Source organism: Lissotriton helveticus, chromosome 1_1 (genome assembly GCF_964261635.1).
Source record: "Lissotriton helveticus chromosome 1_1, aLisHel1.1, whole genome shotgun sequence".
NCBI lineage: Eukaryota > Metazoa > Chordata > Amphibia > Caudata > Salamandridae > Lissotriton > Lissotriton helveticus.
Window position 1 is genome coordinate 1,063,195,499 of NC_136057.1, and position 25,815 is coordinate 1,063,221,313.

Genomic DNA, 25,815 nt, shown 5'->3' on the forward strand with positions numbered 1-25,815 from the left:
CCAGAGAAAGGACGCTTCCATAAGCCCAATCGTGGTGGCCTGTATCACCTTGCAGTTGACTCATGTGGAAACCAGAGGGCTTTACAGAGGTGGCATGGGACGCAGACTGTGGCCAGCTGAGTTTGCCCTGAGGTATGGAGCCGGTGAGTCTCAACTGTGATTGATAGAGAATGCAATGGGTGCTCCTGTGATGGTTGATTCGCCGGATGCTCAGGTCAGGGGCCTCCATCCTCTCAGTGTAGCTTGAAGGGTCCACGTGGCCCTGATTCAGCGGCGTGCTCCAGCTGCATTTCTGCTTTCTCCGCTGTCGGGTGAGGACCAAGGAGAGTGAGTTGTCACTCTGGAGAGACTGCGCAGCCCACTTGCTGCAGGAGGGGCAAGATTGAAACTTGCCAACATGGATCACAGCCCCTCTGGCTGATAACAGGCCCATCTACTGTGCCTGGCGGCTGTGCTCTGGGGCACCAGTGGTCATCCTTGCGCCTCCCCTGATGTGGACTTGCCAGCAGGGAACCTTATAAGGAGGTGGCTGTGGCACACAGCCCATTCCAGCCTGCATTCACTCTGCTGCATCGGCGCTGGTGGACTGGACCTGCCCCACACATCGTTGGTTTTTCCAGAGGTGAATGCGACATACCCAGGTTGGGTGGGAGCCTCCAGGGCATGTAGCTGGCAGGGAGAGCCATCTCCTGGAGCTCCTGGCCCTTGACTACTGCAGGAGGTCTGGGTGAGTAGAGCAACAATGCAGACATGGGGCCCACACCATCAGGGCTTGCCCCTGGACACCTACTCCCCGGACACCACCTATGCTTGTCCTGATGGGTGGTCACCGTGACACTGCTTGTTTGGCCTCGCCGCCACCAGGGTATGAAGTGACTATCTCTTTCACTGCTACAATAGGAGCCATCTGCCCCCTTTTCTTTACCTTTCTGCATGCTATTCTGCATCTTGAGGCTGGCGGAGGTGGATCTGGATCCCGCTTCATTACGGACATCACTTGGCCATCTGCAAGGTGATGGAAGCGGCGGCAGATGTCAGGGACCTGCCTCTGGTTGGTGAGCGAGTTACCGTGAGGCAAGCACCCCACAATCCCTGCTTTGTTGAAATGAAGAAAACATCCACATGTGGGGTCAAGCTACTCGCTTCTGCTATAGCAACCTGGCCCAGTGAGATCTGAGCCTCTGTTGGGCCTCCACCTCTATTAAGTGCCCCCGCCGTTGATCTCCACACCCCTTCGCCGATGACGCCTTCTCCTAGCATGCAACTCATGCTGGGCTGCACTGGCAGTCACACCCCCAGATATTGAACTGCTCATCTAACCTGTGGAGGGGCAGTATAGAGGCACCTGACCAATCTGCTATTCTTATATCAGGTGGGGCATGGTTGGCCACCATGTTGCACCCTAATCTTCCCTAAATCTGCAAAAGACAACCCAGTGACCTCCCTGTGGAACAAAGCCTCACCCACGGATTCTGAAACGCTGCCTCCCTACCAGGCACCAGAGATGGAGACCTCGCCCTTGGAAACCGACTAAACCCAGATAAGCCCAATTGGGCAGGACTTCAACTAAATGCAAGTAAGGCAGAGAGGAAAACGACGGAAAGCCAACAATACCACTGGGCACAGAGTATTGTCATGGGCCAACCAGGAAAAGAAGCAAGCAGCCCAGCAGCATGGGGGAGCTGGTGGAAGAACCACTATTTAGGATATCAGGCACACTCTGTTCCACTATTGTTTATAAGTGCTTGCTGGTCCCCTTATTCAATTTCCCATTATGCATATTCTGTTCCGATATTGCTTATAAGCGTTCACCGCTCCCATCATTCATTTCGGAATATGGCATGCATGATATCCAAGAAATAAAGAAATAATTTTCTCAAAGCGGCATTTGCCTGGCTTTCCTTGAAACACTTGAGGTCGATAAAATGAGTACCATCGAGTTGGGTAACAATAAACATCTGTTATTCAGCGCCAGGACACCTTCGGCTAATAGTGCGCTTTACAAGTACACCTGTTATGTTATGTTATGTTACAAAGCTGTAAATGTGTTTGCCCACGCGATTCACAACCTTCTCTCCTGTGACACTAATAGATATGAATGTTCTAGCCTGCCTAACGTGCAACCTTGGCAGGTAAGTGTTATCACTTACTCTTTTAAAAAAAATAATGTAACAGCAAGAGGAAAGAAAAGAGTTTGCATGTGAGTAAAATTAAAAGGTTGACAGAAGAGTTACTGAAGGGGGCATGGCAAAATATTAGCACAGGTAGTAGGAAAACCCCCAAATGAGAGCTGCGACAGAGAGAAGGAAACATGGAGGGCAGAAAGCTGAACTAGCCTCAAAATCATTTAAAAGGGTGGAAGAAAACTCATAGATATATAAATTACTCAAGGCCCAGACGCCTGACAAGAGCACTCATTATTGCTGTATTTTAGTTCCGAAACAGTAGTCTAGGGTCCACTTTTCCATAGTTGCCCCGGGACCTTTGGCACCCCTGATACACTACTCCTGGCATACTACACATAGTTTTCTTAAAGCTCAATAGTGATTTGCTACAGCAGGGGAATAATGCTTCTCTGAACTGCCCTGATCTTAAATTATTTGAATTTTTAATGGACTTTTCTTTAGAACAACCAGTTAAACATGTGGATTTTAGGGCAAAAGGTCTAGAAGGTGGTGGCGTAAAAATTATAATTTAGCTCCTTCTATCAAAACAAACATAATCCACATATAACAATACATATATCACCCTGAAATCCCACTGGCCTTCAAACCAGGAGGCTTAAAAAGGCGCAATATCCAGGGCAACCTGGGACAATTTTTAAACCATTTTACCAGCTACTTCTCGCAGTGTTCTTCTTACTTTTCAAAGCGCAGTACCGCTAGAAGGTGGGTCCTATGTCCTGTAATCAATGTGTTCATTGGTTGCAAGACTCAGAGGCTGTGCATAAAGATACTCTTGGGGGATCAGACTTCCATGTCAGCATTTGTCTTTACAAATGTGTCAGCTTTGCACAAAAATGGTGCAGCGGGATGCTTTTTGCTTCTGCAATTCCATCAACTTTTCCACACCGAGTGGAAGCTGTCCAGGAAGGTTATCTTCTACCTTGTGAACAGATACCACCAGCCCTGGATAGCCTGTCAACATTCAAGTTTATTTTATCAAAGGAGTTGTTTGAAAGAATGTGTGAGCTCTCTTGTGAGAGCCACTCTTTTTCTTATGGTAAATAGAATACTTATCTCCCAACCAGTACTGTAATGTTTCGAGTCTGCCTGTAAAATAAACATTAGTGAGTATTATCACATGTGTCCACCTCGTGTTGCAACTATTTCACGTACTGGATGCTATAGTGTGCTTTCATACATCATATTTCGAGTGATTTGTGATAAAAACGAGCTTTCTGGGGATACGTTGTCCCATGTAATCGCAATTATCGAGTCGTGATGTCATTTACATCTTTTATTAAAGCCCTGATTTTTGTTAAAAAACCTGTTGTTTTTCTACATCTTCACTTCACATACATACTGCACTATTACTCTCACGCTCATACTTCCAGGTATAGACTGCCCGTAATTCTTCTCTCGTCATTCGTGATAGCATGTCGTATCAGAACTTCTTACCCTATTCAGGAGGTTCTAATATGTCTGAAGAGACTGCGGTTAAAGGGAGCGCAGCCTTGTTGTCAAACCGTGTATACCGATAGATCCAAAGTAAAGGGGGAGTCAAAACGGTTCAGTGACTTAATATCGAGGGACATAATATAGAATGCTCAAAATATCAACTCCAAAATATTGAAGTACAGAATATAGAATCCCTATCTATAAATATAGTTAACTAAAATATCAAAATTTTTAAATGTATTAAAAATAATATAAATTAATTAAATATTAAAAACAATTAAATAAAACATACTAATGTAAAAAAGCTTAAAATGTAAAAATAATAAATGTAATGTAAAAAAAAAGTACAGAATTTGTTGGATAGTGAAAGGGTAAAAGTTACTATTCCCACTCCAGTGAGTGCAACAGTAGGGAAAGCGTTGGATAGCGTAGGGGTAAAAATTACTATTCCCACTCCAAAGAGTGCAACAGTAGGGAAAGCATTGGCTAGCGGGCGGTAAAAATTACTACTCCCACTCCAGAGAGTGCAACAGTAGGGAAAGCGTTGGATAGCGTAGGGGTAAAAATTACTATTCCCACTCCAGTGAGTGCGACAGTATCGAAAGCGTTGGATAGCGTAGGGGTAAAAATTACTATTCCCACTCCAGTGAGTGCAACAGTAGGGAAAACGTTGGATAGCGTAGGGGTAAAAATGACTATTCCCACTCCAAAGAGTGCAACAGTAGGGAAAGCGTTGGATAGCGGTGGGGTAAAAATTACTATTCCCACTCCAGAGAGTGCAACAGTAGGGAAAGTGTTGGATAGCGGGAGGGTAAAAATTACTATTCCCACTCCAGTGAGTGCAACAGTAGGGAAAGCATTGGATAGCGCAGGGGTACAAATTACTATTCCCTCTCAAGAGACTGCAACAGTAGGGAAAGCGTTGGATAGCGGGAGGGTTAAAATTACTATTCCCACTCCAAAGAGTGCAACAGTAGGGACAGTGTTGGATAGTGGGGGGGGGTAAAAATTACTATTCCCACTCCAGAGAGTGCACCAGTAGGGAAAGCGTTGGATAGCGTAGGGGAAAAAATACTATTCCCACTCCAGTGAGTGCAACAGTAAGGAAAACGTTGGATAGCGTAGGGATAAAAATTACTATTCCCACTCCAGAGAGTGCAACAGTAGGGAAAGTAATGATTTAATATTCAAATAAAATAAAATTAATTATCAATACCAATACAAAATTAATTAGAAATAATTACCAATTAATAAAAATTAATTACCAATTAAAGAAAGGAATAACAAATTAATAAAAATTAATTAACAATTAACAATTAGTTATCAATTAATTATCAATACATATAAAGAAAAATAAATATTAACTTCATTACAATTAAATTACTTCCCACCCTATTCCCCTATAAACCCACAACCTGCTCCAAATAATAAATAACACAATTAACATAATTATCAATTAATCAATTAATAAAAATGAATTACCGATTAATAAAAATGAATTACCAGTTAATAATTAATTATCAATTAATCAATTATCAACACATATAAATAAAAAATAGTATTTAATTTCCTATAATTAAATTACTACCCACCCTATTCCCCTATAAACCCACAACACACTACGGAATTAAATTACGCAAAAATTAAATTACATAACATTCATTACTTAAAAAAAATTAACCATACATTACAAAATTAATACATAATTTTAACACACAAACTACCACACATAACACCAATTTTTTTTTGATATTATGGAAATCGATATTTTAAATTTGATATTATGGAAATCGATATTTCCTACCCCAAATTCGATATCCTGACTGCCTATATTTTGGTAATTCGATATTATGTCCTATCTATATTTTGGAGTCGATATTCTGTCCATTCTATATTTTGGATTCTATATTTTGAAGCGTAACTGCACAAATCTTAAATATTACGAACTCAGAGCTGAAACCATGAAATCTCAGCCTTGGTAATTGTCCATAACTGGTTATCAGTAACCACATATTTTTGATATAGTGCCTCTTTTTCTGTTTCAGAAAACAGAATAAAAAGAGTGAGGTCTTTGTCGGAGTCTAGACGACCATCTATAGTGAGTGGACCTGATTTATCATTTAAAGCCCACGGCTATCCATATCACTATTAGGTAAGTGCCCGATTCATCAAATGAATTACCCTTGTGTATAAGGCACATGGATCTTTTGGGCAATAAAAGGTACAACACCCTTGTAGGGCACATGTGTCTTCACATTTGTATATACGATCACCCTGGGGCTATTCTGGTCTTTCTTTATCTTGTCTTTCTTCTGAATAGCTATTCCATGGCCGACACATGCAGATGAGTGAGCACCTGCAGTGTCTCTGTGTTTCAGTCACACTTTTTTCATTCTTGTAACTTTTTTTTTGGTGGCTTACTTCATCTGGACATTTATGTTCAAGATTACGTTTTTTAAATGTGGAGCACTTCATTAGAATATTTAACTGTAGCATTTAGGTTTTTAGGTCTTAACATAGAGAAGAGAGACCCCTTAAAAAGTCGATATGTTTAATTTCACAGAGAATACCTTCATCTGAGGTCGCTTTCCTCAAGAAGGCATGTATATACCGAAACATGCGTAGATGACATGAAACCACCCGGAATTGCAATCGCTCCATGACACAGATATATTGTATCATGTTTAAAGTCTAACCATGAGACTCATGTTTGTGTAATACTGAGACTATTATCTATATCATCAAGTTTATATGTATTTGAATCCGTCCAGCATACTCCTGTTATGAGAATCTGATAATATGAAAATATACTATTAAAAAAATTTGATTGATCAGTATGAATGCGTAGATAGATGAATGTGGCATGCATGTGGGTTGCTTTTATTTATGAATATGAATCCTATTTAAATTATCAATAAAAAACATATTTGTGGTTCTTTTATATTTAGGTGTGTCTGTTCTCTCTTCCACTAAGTGTTTTTCTGTTCTTTTTGAAAAAGTGTTGAAAATGCCCTAGAAATTTCACAGTACTCAACTACAATAATTGACATTACTTGCTGGAGGCCACTACTAGTGCCACATTCTTTCCATTTATCATCATTGGAATGTGACCTGACGAAAGGATCCTGATCATATTGCATCAACACGTGGTGTGTTAGCTGTCAGAATCATTTACAACAAGGGGTGGTGATGGACAGAGTCTCTGAATTAAGCAGAGTACTCTCACCCAGTCAAGAGATCAGGGCTAGATCCAACACCGTTTTTTAGCTCATTGCACCATCCCAGTTTCAGAACCTGGCTGTATGCAAATTAGTCTGTCCCTGGCCCAGTGCATCATGGGAACAGGGCAGACCAGACTACAAAAGCCAATTCTTACACTGGGAAGGAAACAAGCTTCCGGGGACCGGTTTCTGGCATTACAGCCGTCTTCGGCCCGGCTTGCTTGAATCCTGATGGTGCAATGAGCAAGGGACTCACATCTGAGTATACCCTTCCACGCTTAGGGTGGACAAAATTATTTACAACAAGGGGTGGTGATGGACAGAGTCTCTGAATTAAGCAGAGTACTCTCACCCAGTCAAGAGATCAGGGCTAGATCCAACACCGTTTTTTAGCTCATTGCACCATCCCAGTTTCAGAACCTGGCTGTATGCAAATTAGTCTGTCCCTGGCCCAGTGCATCATGGGAACAGGGCAGACCAGACTACAAAAGCCAATTCTTACACTGGGAAGGAAACAAGCTTCCGGGGACCGGTTTCTGGCATTACAGCCGTCTTCGGCCCGGCTTGCTTGAATCCTGATGGTGCAATGAGCAAGGGACTCACATCTGAGTATACCCTTCCACGCTTGGGGTGGACAAAATTATTTACAACAAGGGGTGGTGATGGACAGAGTCTCTGAATTAAGCAGAGTACTCTCACCCAGTCAAGAGATCAGGGCTAGATCCAACACCGTTTTTTAGCTCATTGCACCATCCCAGTTTCAGAACCTGGCTGTATGCAAATTAGTCTGTCCCTGGCCCAGTGCATCATGGGAACAGAGCAGACCAGACTACAAAAGCCAATTCTTACACTGGGAAGGAAACAAGCTTCCGGGGACCGGTTTCTGGCATTACAGCCGTCTTCGGCCCGGCTTGCTTGAATCCTGATGGTGCAATGAGCAAGGGACTCACATCTGAGTATACCCTTCCACGCTTAGGGTGGACAAAATTATTTACAACAAGGGGTGGTGATGGACAGAGTCTCTGAATTAAGCAGAGTACTCTCACCCAGTCAAGAGATCAGGGCTAGATCCAACACCGTTTTTTAGCTCATTGCACCATCCCAGTTTCAGAACCTGGCTGTATGCAAATTAGTCTGTCCCTGGCCCAGTGCATCATGGGAACAGGGCAGACCAGACTACAAAAGCCAATTCTTACACTGGGAAGGAAACAAGCTTCCGGGGACCGGTTTCTGGCATTACAGCCGTCTTCGGCCCGGCTTGCTTGAATCCTGATGGTGCAATGAGCAAGGGACTCACATCTGAGTATACCCTTCCACGCTTGGGGTGGACAAAATTATTTACAACAAGGGGTGGTGATGGACAGAGTCTCTGAATTAAGCAGAGTACTCTCACCCAGTCAAGAGATCAGGGCTAGATCCAACACCGTTTTTTAGCTCATTGCACCATCCCAGTTTCAGAACCTGGCTGTATGCAAATTAGTCTGTCCCTGACCCAGTGCATCATGGGAACAGGGCAGACCAGACTACAAAAGCCAATTCTTACACTGGGAAGGAAACAAGCTTCCGGGGACCGGTTTCTGGCATTACAGCCGTCTTCGGCCCGGCTTGCTTGAATCCTGATGGTGCAATGAGCAAGGGACTCACATCTGAGTATACCCTTCCACGCTTAGGGTGGACAAAATTATTTACAACAAGGGGTGGTGATGGACAGAGTCTCTGAATTAAGCAGAGTACTCTCACCCAGTCAAGAGATCAGGGCTAGATCCAACACCGTTTTTTAGCTCATTGCACCATCCCAGTTTCAGAACCTGGCTGTATGCAAATTAGTCTGTCCCTGGCCCAGTGCATCATGGGAACAGGGCAGACCAGACTACAAAAGCCAATTCTTACACTGGGAAGGAAACAAGCTTCCGGGGACCGGTTTCTGGCATTACAGCCGTCTTCGGCCCGGCTTGCTTGAATCCTGATGGTGCAATGAGCAAGGGACTCACATCTGAGTATACCCTTCCACGCTTAGGGTGGACAAAATTATTTACAACAAGGGGTGGTGATGGACAGAGTCTCTGAATTAAGCAGAGTACTCTCACCCAGTCAAGAGATCAGGGCTAGATCCAACACCGTTTTTTAGCTCATTGCACCATCCCAGTTTCAGAACCTGGCTGTATGCAAATTAGTCTGTCCCTGGCCCAGTGCATCATGGGAACAGGGCAGACCAGACTACAAAAGCCAATTCTTACACTGGGAAGGAAACAAGCTTCCGGGGACCGGTTTCTGGCATTACAGCCGTCTTCGGCCCGGCTTGCTTGAATCCTGATGGTGCAATGAGCAAGGGACTCACATCTGAGTATACCCTTCCACGCTTAGGGTGGACAAAATTATTTACAACAAGGGGTGGTGATGGACAGAGTCTCTGAATTGAGCAGAGTACTCTCACCCAGTCAAGAGATCAGGGCTAGATCCAACACCGTTTTTTAGCTCATTGCACCATCCCAGTTTCAGAACCTGGCTGTATGCAAATTAGTCTGTCCCTGGCCCAGTGCATCATGGGAACAGGGCAGACCAGACTACAAAAGCCAATTCTTACACTGGGAAGGAAACAAGCTTCCGGGGACCGGTTTCTGGCATTACAGCCGTCTTCGGCCCGGCTTGCTTGAATCCTGATGGTGCAATGAGCAAGGGACTCACATCTGAGTATACCCTTCCACGCTTAGGGTGGACAAAATTATTTACAACAAGGGGTGGTGATGGACAGAGTCTCTGAATTAAGCAGAGTACTCTCACCCAGTCAAGAGATCAGGGCTAGATCCAACACCGTTTTTTAGCTCATTGCACCATCCCAGTTTCAGAACCTGGCTGTATGCAAATTAGTCTGTCCCTGGCCCAGTGCATCATGGGAACAGGGCAGACCAGACTACAAAAGCCAATTCTTACACTGGGAAGGAAACAAGCTTCCGGGGACCGGTTTCTGGCATTACAGCCGTCTTCGGCCCGGCTTGCTTGAATCCTGATGGTGCAATGAGCAAGGGACTCACATCTGAGTATACCCTTCCACGCTTAGGGTGGACAAAATTATTTACAACAAGGGGTGGTGATGGACAGAGTCTCTGAATTAAGCAGAGTACTCTCACCCAGTCAAGAGATCAGGGCTAGATCCAACACCGTTTTTTAGCTCATTGCACCATCCCAGTTTCAGAACCTGGCTGTATGCAAATTAGTCTGTCCCTGGCCCAGTGCATCATGGGAACAGGGCAGACCAGACTACAAAAGCCAATTCTTACACTGGGAAGGAAACAAGCTTCCGGGGACCGGTTTCTGGCATTACAGCCGTCTTCGGCCCGGCTTGCTTGAATCCTGATGGTGCAATGAGCAAGGGACTCACATCTGAGTATACCCTTCCACGCTTAGGGTGGACAAAATTATTTACAACAAGGGGTGGTGATGGACAGAGTCTCTGAATTGAGCAGAGTACTCTCACCCAGTCAAGAGATCAGGGCTAGATCCAACACCGTTTTTTAGCTCATTGCACCATCCCAGTTTCAGAACCTGGCTGTATGCAAATTAGTCTGTCCCTGGCCCAGTGCATCATGGGAACAGGGCAGACCAGACTACAAAAGCCAATTCTTACACTGGGAAGGAAACAAGCTTCCGGGGACCGGTTTCTGGCATTACAGCCGTCTTCGGCCCGGCTTGCTTGAATCCTGATGGTGCAATGAGCAAGGGACTCACATCTGAGTATACCCTTCCACGCTTAGGGTGGACAAAATTATTTACAACAAGGGGTGGTGATGGACAGAGTCTCTGAATTAAGCAGAGTACTCTCACCCAGTCAAGAGATCAGGGCTAGATCCAACACCGTTTTTTAGCTCATTGCACCATCCCAGTTTCAGAACCTGGCTGTATGCAAATTAGTCTGTCCCTGGCCCAGTGCATCATGGGAACAGGGCAGACCAGACTACAAAAGCCAATTCTTACACTGGGAAGGAAACAAGCTTCCGGGGACCGGTTTCTGGCATTACAGCCGTCTTCGGCCCGGCTTGCTTGAATCCTGATGGTGCAATGAGCAAGGGACTCACATCTGAGTATACCCTTCCACGCTTAGGGTGGACAAAATTATTTACAACAAGGGGTGGTGATGGACAGAGTCTCTGAATTAAGCAGAGTACTCTCACCCAGTCAAGAGATCAGGGCTAGATCCAACACCGTTTTTTAGCTCATTGCACCATCCCAGTTTCAGAACCTGGCTGTATGCAAATTAGTCTGTCCCTGGCCCAGTGCATCATGGGAACAGGGCAGACCAGACTACAAAAGCCAATTCTTACACTGGGAAGGAAACAAGCTTCCGGGGACCGGTTTCTGGCATTACAGCCGTCTTCGGCCCGGCTTGCTTGAATCCTGATGGTGCAATGAGCAAGGGACTCACATCTGAGTATACCCTTCCACGCTTAGGGTGGACAAAATTATTTACAACAAGGGGTGGTGATGGACAGAGTCTCTGAATTGAGCAGAGTACTCTCACCCAGTCAAGAGATCAGGGCTAGATCCAACACCGTTTTTTAGCTCATTGCACCATCCCAGTTTCAGAACCTGGCTGTATGCAAATTAGTCTGTCCCTGGCCCAGTGCATCATGGGAACAGGGCAGACCAGACTACAAAAGCCAATTCTTACACTGGGAAGGAAACAAGCTTCCGGGGACCGGTTTCTGGCATTACAGCCGTCTTCGGCCCGGCTTGCTTGAATCCTGATGGTGCAATGAGCAAGGGACTCACATCTGAGTATACCCTTCCACGCTTAGGGTGGACAAAATTATTTACAACAAGGGGTGGTGATGGACAGAGTCTCTGAATTAAGCAGAGTACTCTCACCCAGTCAAGAGATCAGGGCTAGATCCAACACCGTTTTTTAGCTCATTGCACCATCCCAGTTTCAGAACCTGGCTGTATGCAAATTAGTCTGTCCCTGGCCCAGTGCATCATGGGAACAGGGCAGACCAGACTACAAAAGCCAATTCTTACACTGGGAAGGAAACAAGCTTCCGGGGACCGGTTTCTGGCATTACAGCCGTCTTCGGCCCGGCTTGCTTGAATCCTGATGGTGCAATGAGCAAGGGACTCACATCTGAGTATACCCTTCCACCCTTCCATAGCTGTCAGAATCTGCACATAACCTATATACATCAGCCCTCCATAATGATGTTTTTTCATGGTTTTTGTTGTTATGGTCAGTGAGAATATCTGTTCGTGCGGATATGGGTCAAGAAAGCATGGGCTTTCAGCACTGATTTCAACTGTATGCCTACGCTTCACTAGCCCGTTGTATTTTGAAAGCAAAGGATTCCATACTAGTAGAGTATGTAAGGGGTAGTATACTTGGACACAGAGTATCCATATCACGGTATTTTTGATTGATTCAGCTGATTCCATGGGATGAAGTCATTGAGTCGCTGTGTGTGGGTCTGCAGTCTGAAGACCCACCGCTGTTTTTTCTCAAGTAGCCTCTTTGATATGTTTGTACCGCCCTTTACCATCTCAATTATGGTCCATTCCAGATCGTTGTCCGTATGTCCCTTCTCAACATAATGGGCAGTGAGTTTGGTAGCTGTGATTGCTCGTCTGATCGTGCTTCTATGTTTACTTATTCATAGTTTCACCTTCGTGGTAGTCATTCCAATGTATTTGGCCTTGCAGGGGCATGTAATCATATACACAATGTTATCTGTATTACAGTTTGTATGATCCCTCTCATGCCACGGTGTGAAAGACCAAGATCTACATGGGTGGTGTGGGTAGTGAACCGGCAGATGACGCAAGAACCACATGGATAGTGGCCCTTCACCTTGGATGGTTGTAGAACAGCATGCTTGAGGCTTTGGCCACAGGTTTCTGACAAAGCGAATGTCTGTTGTTTTGTTTCCATCTTTTCTTTGGATCTATCTGTGTACAGGGTTTGACTACAAGGCTACCCCCCCTTTAACCGCAGTCCCTTGAGACATATTAGAACCTCCTGAATAGGGTAAGCAGTTCTGATACAACATGCTATCACGTATGAAGAGAGAAGAATTATGGGCAGTCTATACCAGGAAGTATGAGTATGAGAGTAAAGGTGCAGTATGTATGTGACGTGATGATGTAGAAAAACTACTATTTTTTAACAATTTTCAGCGCGTAAATGAGAAGATGTAAATGACATCACGACTCGATAATTGCGATTACATGGGACAACAGTATCCCCAGAAAGCACGTTTTCATCACAAATCTCTCTAAATATGTTGTATGAAAGCACACTATAGCACCCAGTATGTTTGAAATACATGGGTGAAATAGTTGCAGCAAGAGGTGGACACTTGATTATACTAATGTTTCTTTTACAGGCAGACTCGAAACATTACAGTACTGGAGAGGAGATGAGTATTCTATTAACATTCCACGAGAGTGCAGCTTTCTGCACTCTTTATTGAAAAATACAGGAAAACACCCCAGCTAAAGAACCAGGGAGGAAATCCCATTTTGCCCTGAAGAAAGCCCAGGACCCATGTGGGCCATTTAATAGGGCTGAAATATGTTGGCATTAGGGTCATAGGACCATTACCTCCTGATGTCCCCCCCTTTATTTATTTTTTAATATCGCCTACGACTACGCTAATAAAGGGATACCTGGAAACGGAGGAGGATTTTTAACCTTTAGACCCTCTGGCCCCTCTCTCTCTGAAATATGGTCGAGCCCACCCTGGCTTTTAGGCATCAGGGTGAACCCGATGATGAAGCATGACACTACTAGAGTGTGTGAGGGTTATTTAACAAAAAAGAATTGCTTCCTTCCCCACGCTTGACCGTTTGACGACGCAATACTTTAGTGCCTAACTTTCTCCACACTAGGCGGGATGCCTTGGTGACCAGTAAGATCAGGATGTTCCTGGTCTTAATTTTGGCGCTGCCCTATGTATTTACGCCACCCTTGTAAATAGGGGGCAGCATCAAAAAGCAATGGGTGTTGGGGTGGAACGCCCACAGCAACTCCCAATGCCTCCCCCTTTGCAGAAGCAGACTGCTGCGGTAACAGGCATTTTATGGAGCAGGGCATTGCACCACAGGGACGTTCCTGTAGCGCAATGCCCTTGTAAATATGCCCCTAAGTGAGACTCAATGGTTTCTTATTTCTTTTATGATTGCACTTATTACTTAGATTTTTAATTCCATTCAACGGACCATAAACTGCTCAGTGTCAGTAAAAGAGGCCAAGTGATGAGCAGAGCCTCTACCTATGGATTACAAATGGTTTAATTTAGTATTTCTTTTTCCTGCTAGGATTGGAGTATGAGGAGAATTGTAGCTTGCTTTGATGCTTTTGGCTACTGTGAAAAATTCAGCAAGAAAGGCAGGCATATTTGCCTCTATGGGCCCGATGTAGGTGGCAAATACCGGTCGGAAACTGCCGAATTCGGCCGTTTCCGACCGGTATTGGGCATCTTGAGATGTAGGGGGCCAGATTTTACAGATTCTGTAAATTTACCGAATCGGTAAATTTACAGAATCTGTAAAATACCGAATCGGTATTTTTACCGATTCGGTACCTTCCAGATGTAGGTGGGACTCTTCAGAGTCCCTAAGGCCTTACAGAATCGGTATTTTACCACCCAATCCAATTGGGTGGTAAAATACCGATTCCAGGTGTGCATGCACATGTGTGCAAGCACACCTAGCCATGTGACAGACAGACTGTTGTGTGCCACATGGCAAACATGCCCGTCTTTGGGGTGCTAGAGGGTGTCAAAGTGACACCCCCTGCACCCTTGCTAAATTCGGTATTTACCGATTCTGTAATTACAGAATCGGTATTGCCCATTGATTCCTATGGGCTTCAATGCCCATAGGAATCAATGGGCAATACCGATCCGGTATTTACAGAATCGGTAAATACCGAATCTTAAAGATTCGGTATTTACAGATTCTGTAATACCTACATCTCCCCCCTTCATATTTACCGACTCTTAATTACCGAATCGGTAAAATTCGATATTTAAGAGTCGGTAAATATGAATTACCTACATCTGGCCCTATGTCTTTAATAAAATCATGATTTTCCTCCACTACCTAGTTAGAAAAATCTGCATTTCTCACACTGGTGCTATTATTTTGTGACCATTCCAGTTATAAAATAAACAGGAACATTTCTCAAAAGAAAAACAACCATACGCTTCCTACAGTCAAATAGATAAAAACTGTTAAGAGCTCTTCTTTGGCTAGCCTGCATTCACGGTTATAACAGGAAGTGGGCTTGGGACCCTTCTTTCCCACTGCTGTGGTTTTACCTAGCAAACCCCTGACTTGAGAGAACAAGGAATCATGACTTGACGTCATCACTACCCTCCGATGCTCCGCAGGGAGTTGGGAAAGGTGGTCAACCTCTTTCTCCACTCTGGCTATGGTGCCTCTAATACTTGAGGATTTTTTACCACCAAATACCACCTGATGGTCTTCCTATCGTTGGTTGGGGAAAAGCTCCCCAGATCTGTGTTGCCCCTGAGTACTGTTTTGGTAACTGAATTATCTAAAAGGGCCAGAGTTAGCGCATGATGGTTGCTATCGGATCTGTCCGCACCTACCATATCTAATACTTCTGGACAAAGCTTCACATCAACCAAGAAATGGTCAATTCACGTTGATGGCCCAGCATATTGAATGTCATTCTGCCTTGTCGGTCTGAGGGAGTTCTATCATTTGTAGCTCTTAAGTCAAATGCAAGTGTTAGTGCTAGTGCTGAGTTTCTTTAGGGATCCATCTCACACTTGGCAAATCTAATTGCAGAATGCACCACAGGCCTTGTTCCAATCTTCTGCTATTGCAGAAGAGGTACCTGTTAGGGGTTCAAATGTGGTGTTAAAATCTCTAGCCACCAATCCCTGTGAACTCAGATAAAGATTTCTCAAGTAGATTTAAAATCTCGGTCTCAGCAGTGCTAGTTCCGACTCTGCTCTAAACATTAAAATATGTTAGGGACAACACTGAAGAAAGCTATAGCCAAACTCCCATTACGTCAAGAGAGTCAGTGGGAATTTCCCATATCTTACACAGAAGGGCTGTTTTAACCCAAAGACCCCAAAGGGTCTACCCCTACAACTCTGTACAGCATTAACACTGTAGAAAGTGAACCCACTCCTATGAAAGGACAAGCGCCATGTTTCTTGGAAGAGGCAAATATCATGGGAACCACAAATTTGCCTCATTCTACCTCAGATAGCAATTTGGAAATCACTGCTACATTCCTCGACAACTGGCGCTTGAACATTGCAGTAGGAGAATCTCCAGTCATCACATTACCGCCAGGATTGCTATTTGCCAGCACATCTTGCTCACTACTCACAAGGGGCCACCCAGGGAGACTTGAATGGTTTATGTTTGTTTTTATGGTAACTCCCCAGCCTCAGAGTAAAAATTAGTTAGCTGGGGATAAAAAGCCTGGTAGATTTCTCTATCTTTTCACAACGTTGCTGGACTTCAGGATTCAGTCAAGGAAGATCCATAGGGGACCCAATATTTGTGTCCCCCACAGTTTGGGCAGCACCACCTATGTCCAGTCTGACATCAGCTGCTGGGCACAGTATTTTATTGAGATGCTGGTATTAGCTTATGGGATAGTTTGTGAATCGATGGCCATAAGCCCATCAACTATGTTCACATAGGAGAAGCAAACCTTCACCCTGTACTATTGGTTGCTAGGGGCTAGAGAACCTTTCAACACCAACTAGGTCACTTCTAATTACAGAATAGAAAAGGTGAACATCTCTGAACCAATATATAACTTCTGAAACAAGTCATTTACGATATTCCCTGGTGTCCACTATCAACTTGGGGATCTGGGTATGGTCTGGCCTGAAAAACTAGGCCTGGGTGGTGATATCTCAGCCCCGTTCATGGAGTTTGTTGAGTTTTCCGCACTCCACAGAGCAAGCAGAGTTTTGAAAGGAGCAGAGTTATATCATGCTCGCCAACGTTAAATTGGTGAGGACAAGCAAAGAAAATCCAGTGCTACACCACATCTCTGCGAGATTTCGCAACGTGGGCGATCGTGGATGGTCGCGACCGCTCATGTTGAGAATTCATCCATTCGCGATGAGGAAGCTGCCGTTTGACTAGAGAATCTACTCAAGCAGCAGAAAGAAGAATCAGCCTCTTGTGCTGCACTTTGTGCCATTCGCAATGATTTTCAAAAACGGGACAAATATCCGGCGCTAAAAATCACTGCGAACTATATGACCTAACGCACTCCGATGCTTGTGGAATTCCATGTAGTGCGGTGCAGTTTTTTGGTCACATCGCAGAGTTCAGTGGAGCAGAACTCCGCAAACTCTGCCCAGGCCTAATTAAACCCATTTACCACCATCCCTCTAGATTATGTTATATGGAAACTCTCCCAGGGGGGTCCACTCTGTTCTTTCTCTTGACTCCCTCCTTAGGGGTCCCATCCCGGGGAAACCAGACTGGTGTTCCATATGCCTAAAGCTATTACTGTGATGGAAGTGGGGGATAGAGGGGGTCTGGGGAGATAAAGTGGTGCTTCCCAATGGGGGCTTTTGGGTGGAGACAGTATGTAACAAAAGATGGGGGCCCCATTTCTGCTGCTCATTTGGTTTCCTGTCCTTTCACTCCCCCTTGTGATACTTCTAACAGGATTAAGGTTTTGTTTCCCATGTTCCCTCTCCTCAAAACTCTCCACAGCCGTCTTCAAAGCCACAACCTGGTCCTTAGGTCCCCGATTGCACCCATTAAACAACGAAGAATTGAGTAACAATCCAAGCTAAAGGTGCTAGTCCCATCAACACAAGGCCCCTAGTTTAAATCAAAATCAGGACAAAGGATCGATAAATGGTTTTGACACTCAATTACTGCTTCGTTATATGCAGACAGGGGTTTCTCTATGACACCAGACTCGAGGGGTGCAATATTTTTCTCTCCAGACAGTGATCCAACACACCTGGGGTTTGCAAAACATGTGGGGTATATGGTTGGTGAGCGCCGCTGTAGTAAGATTGGTAGCATTGCTGCTAAAATAGGGGTTTTGATTAATGATGTCTTTGCATTCGAATAATAAATTGTCAATTCTGTCCATTATGCAGTTACCAGCTGCCGAGGATGGGAACATCTTTTTTCCTTTTGAGGATGCTGAGACCCCTATCTGTTGCCTTTCTTTTGCCCATTTTATAACTGATAAATGATGACAAACATTGACACACAAACAATTATAGGGGATAAGAGGGCAGCAGATACATCAAACTTAACCACCCCCTTCACAAGGTAGCTTTAGATATACTAGGAGTCAGAGCGTACTCTCAACAGAGACTTCTCTTCCCACAATTCCCGCCTGGTTCAGTGCTAGTGGTCACACAAGGAACCACGACCCCCATTGTCTCCAATCCCAGATGTACAAATCAAAAGAGGAGGCTGGAAATCAGTAGCAGAGTTCCCACCAGTGTCAAAATGCAATGCCCTCTTTAGGGAACGAACCAGCCTGGTTTCTCCTTTTGCACAAGCTCAAGAAGATTTGATTAAACAAGCATTTGCAATGCAATAGGTCTCGCATTAATAACGTTTGAGCTATTGCAGAACTTCATTAAACAATAGTGCTCACAGTCTAAATAACAGGTACCATGTAATAACCAAAGTAAAGGGGTCAGTCACCATGGGAGGTGACAAGTGAAGAGGAGGAGGTGCTAAGGGGGAACTAAGTCTATGGATGAATCGGAAGCCAGCATAGTGGGCATAGTTAGCACCAGGTTGCCTGCCAGGCCTGGGATAATGACCCAATAATAAGTAGGTTAGCTAAAGATTAATGCCAATGCTAGGACCATCAGCCTGGAGGGATGAACAGATTTACCCGGGTGAGTGTATTCCATTTCCCTGGTGCTCTGCCAGGTACAAATCTTGAGGTCTTATGCCAACCATCACTGAGTAAACCATTTTTCATTTGTTCCATTAAGAGTGCCCGGATAGAGCAACCCAAGCCCGCCCCCCCACCAGTCTGCACTGCCTTTCCTTCAAGACTGCCTATGCTCCCAGAACTGAGACGCAACAGAACTATGGCAAGAGTACTCTAAAGGCAACTCTACTGGAATTATCGGATTTTATAGCCATGGACTACTGGTAGTTTTACAAAAGTCACCATCGCCTGCAGTATTACACTATCTTGCCTGTTTTAAAGGCCCTAAAGAAGGGTTACTTTGAAAAATATTTAGTTTTAAGTACCCCTAAGTAACCCTAAGAGCCCACCTTCCTCTTCCCACTACTCCTTACACCCCTTCATGTTCTGCTTTTCATGATCTTTTTTCTACAAGCATTGCCAATGTGATTGTTCGGAAAATCAGAAGTTCATTCCACCCCAATCTTACTGACCAAGCTATGCCCCTGGCCTGAGCAAGACAGTACATCACAACCACAGGATGAGACTCAAAAAGCAAAGAACTTGAAGTTGTGATCTGGGGAGAGATACTATGCAGCTCCTAGAACGGGAGCGATAAAAAACCCACACACCAGTTGGGGTCCCGCATGTATTATGGGGTTTTTATGACCCATGTGTGGGGAGGTTAGTCACTGCACAGAGCTATGGGCATGACCCCCAGGGCCACTCTACTTCAAACAATGGTGGGTTCACCACTGCCCAACACAATAGGTGAGAACTGAATACTACTCACAAGCCTGCTACAAGGCAGTGGGTTGAGTGCAGACGAATCATTGCATTATAGTCAACTTGGTTGTCCAGAATAAATATTTATCTGGACTGGATAAAGCATTCTCAGACCACGGGCTGGTTTTGTATCCTCACAGGGTGAGCAAGGAAGACCTTCAGGACAGGCCACTTACCTTGAGGCAAACCACGTGACAATGGTGTACTCACAACAACCCTCCCAAACCAATCAAACTTTTTACTTAGAACATGGGAACAAAGGGAGAAATGGCTCTCCTATTAAAGTGCAATAAACCACCCTCTACAACAACATCTACCTTGGGAGACTTAAACCTAGACCGTCCCTGCAGGCTCGGTCTCCTGCTCCTCACACGTCCTACACTGAATTCTAAAGCAACAATCCCTTGCTACACAATAATACGCTGCGTCATGGTTGACTTGGCACTCAGCATCCGTTTCTGCAAACTCCCACCTCCCTTCTGCGCCTCCCCAGCGATTAACATTATACAGAACGTGCCTCTACATCAAAAGATGCATTCCTCCCGAGATAATCAGCCACGAATTGTTCAGGGGCCTGTACAATAGAATAGCTTCAGCTGCTGCCAACTTCTTGCTCCCATGTCGCACCATCACACCAGCAAGAACTGAAAAGCACACTTCTAGACACATGTGACCCCAAAACAACATGAAAGCAATTTAACACACATTCAACTAAACACTACCCCATGGCGTACCGCGCTGTCTTCGGCTGATGCTCCTCGACACCTCAAGAGGTTTTAGGCGCTATACAAATGCAATTACAACAGGGACAGTCAACTTAAGGGTGGGGGGGTGGCTGAAGGTACCAGGTGCAACACCAAACAAGATAATTAATAGACTAACGTCTTCATGTTGCACATTGGCAATATGCATACAACCTGCCGCCGGGAGATGGGACAAAATGGCGCATTTGAGCCATTAAGCCTAACCTTTTGTGATGTGACCGGCTATTGTTGACTTGGTGCCCGTTTAGAGTGGCTCGGCCGTACCTGGCTTCAGACAGAGCCACAGAAAACTAGTCAACAAACTTTACACTCTGGTTGTCCAACTCCCTTCAAACATCTTTAGGCGGGTAATAGTAGCGTCCTCGCTCTAACAGGAGATGGAACTATGTTTAACCCTTGCAAATGCGTCAGCACAGACAGTGAGAGGAGGCAGGGATACAGGGGGAAGAGTTGCGCAATAGTGTCGAGCCACGAGGAAAGCAGAAACGTCGATGTTGAGATTAGAGTGTGTGTGTGAGGTGAAGCCCAGACAGCCAAATAGTGATCCCTTGAAGCCCAATGCTACTTACAAGCCATGGCCTATTGGTGTCTATTACGTGCACCAAGCGCGTAATAGACACCAATAGGCCATGGGAGGAGCAATGCTCCCGCCTCGGGCCAATTGCGAGCACTCTTTTAGAAAAAGACGCATGCAAAGGCCAATGGGGGAGCTGAAAAGGAAACGCACACGCAGGAGTGTGTGTGATTCCTAGGTCAGCTCAGATTCCCCGTTTTTCCCTTACTAAATGTCTTGCGCAGTGCACCGGTAGGCGCAAGACCTAAAAAGCAGTGGGGGAGACTGTATTAGAAAGAAAAGTACTTTGGTAAGGAGGAAGAGATGACCACAATGCAAGTGGAGGATAAAGTCCCAAAACGAGAAACCACATGGTGGCCCGGCACTGGCGCTAACAGGCACAGGACTTGCCCTCCCTTGGTCTGGGCTTTGCCCAGGCACCCCCTGCTCGGTGTTGTGGGGGGGGGAGAGGCAGCACTATGAGCGTAATGTCTGGTGCCTGCCCCTGTCGGCAGCTGTGGACAGTTGGAGCAGGCAGATGGACCACGGGACAGCAAATCCCACCAGGGCACTGGGTTCCCGAATTGCAGGCTTGTCAGGAAAGTTACACATATTAATCAAAGGTCACAAGTTCACAGAATGAAAGTAAGTGAAAGGGCATCAGGCATCTTGCTGCTAATTGTTTATTTTAAAAGAATCAACAATGACTAAATAATGTTACATACGTTAGAAACAGGGTATTGACAGCGAGAGAGGAACTTCGCACCAAGACTGAGACAGGACAGGCCAAGTAGTTTTACTTCACCCTCTTTTGCTTAGGGCACTCAAATTTGGCCTCCCTTGGGTGCTGTGTTTAGCTTAATATTCTAAAGTTAAGAGGGGGATGGATATCAATTCAAGCACTCAATATGTTGAAATGCTTTCTGTTGTTGATATGTTAGTAAAAATTGCACCTTCTATTCTGTTTATTTTTATTACTGATTCAATTCATGTTGTGTGCCCTAGAATAAGATTTTGATTTTAGAGAAACAATCTTTAAAATACATCCACTGTTCTATAGTTTGCTTGAGTGTGCCTTTCAAATGTGAAAGAGAATTTTGGTATGGATGATTAGCTCTGTGATAATCTAAAACAACTGATTGATATCTGAAACACATCTCACGCAAGTATTGCTCAGTGGGTTGCAATATGTTTGCAATTCAACAGGTTTTACTACCTTCAGTTGGCGTATTGACAACGTCCTTAGTCCCAAGCCATCTAGAAAACCAATTTCCTGGTGCTGTGTTCAAGAAAATCTGGAAAATGAATCAGAACACATTTACTTTCAAGTGTACCTTGAAGCGAAGATAGTTGGTTATGCCTGCCCGATGTTACTAGAAAAGTGTACAAAGTCTTTACTCTATGATTGAGATATAACAGAATGATTTACATCAGAGTACAGTTAGGCACAGCTGAACAAGTGATTTACCTAGGCATTTATAAGTTGATTATATATTGTGGTCACAATAACAGTCAGAGATGCTTTGGAAAGTTCTAAGCACCAAATAAAGTGAAAATCACATTTCTGTTTTGATGACAATCAGTATAGTGTTCACACAGTGAATGGGAATTGATTCCAATGGCATAAGCCAATGTGATGGCAGATGGGCTGGTTTACCATCACTTCCTATTTTTGATGGGTTAATCAAAAAGATCTGACTTAATGCTACAAAACTACTATTGTATTGTAATCACAGCAGTTGTTAATCCCTTTGCAACACACAATTGCTCTCTTGTAATCTGTATTCTCTTAAGAAATGTGCTCATGCCTTAACTTAATTACCTTCCTTCATTCTCCCTCACTCCCCTCTCTCCATTTCTGCTCCCGCTCTTCTCTTCTCCACTCCTCCTTTCCATTATCCATTCCCCTACTACCCTTCTCCCTTGCCTCAGCCTTTCTATCCCCTTTGGCTGATTTTCATTCCACCTCTTTCATCCAACTCCATCCCCTTTACACGCTCTACAACCTATTCGTGCCTCTTCTGCACTCTCCTCCCTGCAGTTATTTTTTCCCTAAGACCTTATATTGCCTTTATTTTTACCAGTAAAGTACATCTATACTTTTAGTAACCATGCAGTATATAACTTTATAAATAAAAAAGTAACACATTTTAGTTATTCCCTAACGGTTAAAACATGCTAAGGGAGCTGATATGTCTTATAATATGTATTAGCTGTGAGAGTAATATGTATGTACCCTCTTGTGCATGTTCAAGGACCCTTGTCACCATTCAGCTGAAGAGGCAGCTTAACCAGTTCAGGGTTGTGACATGGAAACCTGTTCTCAGAAATTCAGAAATTATATAACTACCCTTGTTCCTTTAGATTGGTCAAAGCGACCAACTACACAAAGACCTGTATACTAATAGAGCAAGCCACATAGCACTCTCCCAATTTTATCCATCATGAGACCTTCTTTACCCCTTCTTAGCCACAATCCATTGTATGGTATGTTGGTTCGCCTACAAATCAATCCCAGGGGAATAGAAATACATTGTTTATATTATGGTATCCTGTAAAGGACTATGCCACACTATGGGGCCGATTCCAATGGCGGTAAATCTGCGACCACCGGGCCAGCTGTGAGGACGGCCGGCCCGGCGGTCGCGGATTTACCGCCATCACCCTTAAAATTCCCACCGCCATCCTAATTTGGCGGTGGGAATTTTAAGGGTGAAGCGGAAAGGTACCTCGGTGGATGGAAAGTCCGCCGTGGTCCCGCAAGGCGGGCCTTTTCCGCCCGCCTTGCGGGACCAGGTACAATGGGGCAATGGAGGCGGTGCCGTGCAGCCATTGCCGTGGGTATTAGGATGCCTGTCTTTTGCGGCGGAGTTTCTGCCGCAAAAATACAGGCGGAAAATTCCTTTGGGGGCCCATTGCGGGCCCCCAGGGGGATGGTGGGTAGGGTGCTGCATGTGGGAGGTACCTATGGTACCCCCCTACATTTGCATATTCAAGGTGGCAGGCACCGCACGGTCCCAGCCACGTTGTACATGCAAATGCACCCGCCACAATGTAAACATACAGGATGCGCCCGCCAGTGTGGCGGGCGCATCCTAATTCATTTTGTGGGACCGCCGCACCTATAGCGGGCAGTCCCTTTTCCAGCAGCCGGGGTGGGCGGACTTTGTCCACCCGCCATCGTAATCGGACCCTAAGCTCTCTTTCTGAGTATAGGGGAGAAAATTCCTGTTACCACTGGAGTGCTACACGCACGCCAAAAATCCAGTCTGCATGAAAAATCCACTCTGCATTTGAAGCATGGTCTGTGGCCAACAATGACGGATGACCAGATATGATTTCATGGGCGCAGTTACAATTAGTGCATTACTTTTATGGTTGACTAGAAAAGCAAAGGTATGTTCTGCTGTCTGTGTACAGTCACTGATCTTGTGTTAGACACTAGCTTTGAAACATGATTTCTAGTGTATCCAAAATATGGATGAGGGAGATATGGGTTTCTGCCTCATAGAAGAAATTGATGGAAATTCTATCCTCATCATTGAACCACCTGGAAAGTGGCAAAAAAGGAAGCTTGAAAACTAGGCTTTCAATTTACGGTTGACTGATAATCAAGGTCACTTGCAAAGATGTAATCCACCTTTTGTCTCACTGTATTTCTCTTCTACACATTAGTGGCTGTATCAAAAACCTGTAAATGGAGATCCGAGATCTTCTCCATAGAAAACTTGAGAATCTGGAAGAACGAGATTTCGCCCATTTTAAGATACGACTAAGTGATGATCCCCACAAGCTTCCAAGAGGGAAAACAGAAAACCTTGACCATTTCAAACTTGCAGACAAAATGGTTCAGCATTACACTCCAAACAAAGCACTGGAAGTTGCCATTGATGTCTTGAAGAAATTGAATCAAACACAGCTGGCTGAAGAACTTAGAAATGAATCTCAGACTGGTGAGTCTTTCCATTTCCTCTCATGCATATCCTCCAAGGGAACACAATGTGTTATGGGAGAGGCCGAGCCAGATCATCCAGAATGCATTGTCCCCTACCTACTCATAGAGATTTAACATTATCTTTTAGTTGTGATGTTGTGATGTTGTTCACTCAGTGCTACTGCTCTACTGCATTTGCCTGACAACGTTTAACAGATTTACAGTTTTAATCTTCATCTCACTCCACAATGGGATACTGCATATATTATTCACCAGTAACTATAACCTGAGTCCTAAGTTAAGGTAACTATAACTACAGCCCTGGCCATGCACTGCTAATTACCCCATATAGCACATCACTCATGACATGTTCAATGACATCGTTGATAATATCACTGCAATATTTGCAATTAAATTATTGATAAAAAAATACTATGCATGCTGGGGGTGTGAGTTATAGTTACCTGCATGAGTTATAGATACCAGTGATAACTAAAACTGGTGAATTTCTTTGGCTTGTATGTGTTCAACATTTTCAGCTACCTATAACATCACTTTAACCTTTGTTTTTTCAGTGAATTTCTGGTTTTTCTTTTAATGTAAAGTATTATTACCATACAAACAGCCAACCCCCCACCTTGCACAGCCTTACGGGGGTTGGCCGCAGGTCCAGGCCGGGCCATGCCTTGCGTTTAACCTCTTGCGGGCACCCAGACCCAGAAGGCACCCAACTCTATGTGTGCAGCATGGCCTTCTGCAACACCACAATATAAAAAGTGAATATATTGACTTAATCAAGGGATGAGCCTATCAATATATATAAAGCAGATCTATCACCTTTCTCCAGAAATCACCAATAATGTAATCAAATGTATATTTCAATAATTCACACAATGTCATGTTTCTTAATATTATTTACTAAACATGTTAAATAAAATTATAATAATCAACATGTCTGTGGGTGAAAAATTTCAAAGTAAATTGTCAGAACTTTTTTGTTAATTAAACCAAGCTGTTTCTGAGTCTTTTAACATTTTTTAACCCAAA

General features: G+C 44.4%; 1 protein-coding gene across 2 annotated transcripts in view; it reads left to right on the forward strand.

The window, feature by feature from the left end:
* LOC144820907 (natterin-3-like) overlaps positions 1 to 25,815 on the forward strand; it is a 71,511-nt gene that overhangs the window by 12,444 nt on the left and 33,252 nt on the right. For both annotated transcript variants that reach the window (XM_078677965.1, XM_078677966.1), the window contains one exon: positions 24,510 to 24,787. In XM_078677965.1, the coding sequence (XP_078534091.1) occupies positions 24,532 to 24,787 (256 nt within the window). In that variant the 5' untranslated portion in view covers positions 24,510 to 24,531. The remainder of the gene's footprint in view (positions 1 to 24,509; positions 24,788 to 25,815) is intronic.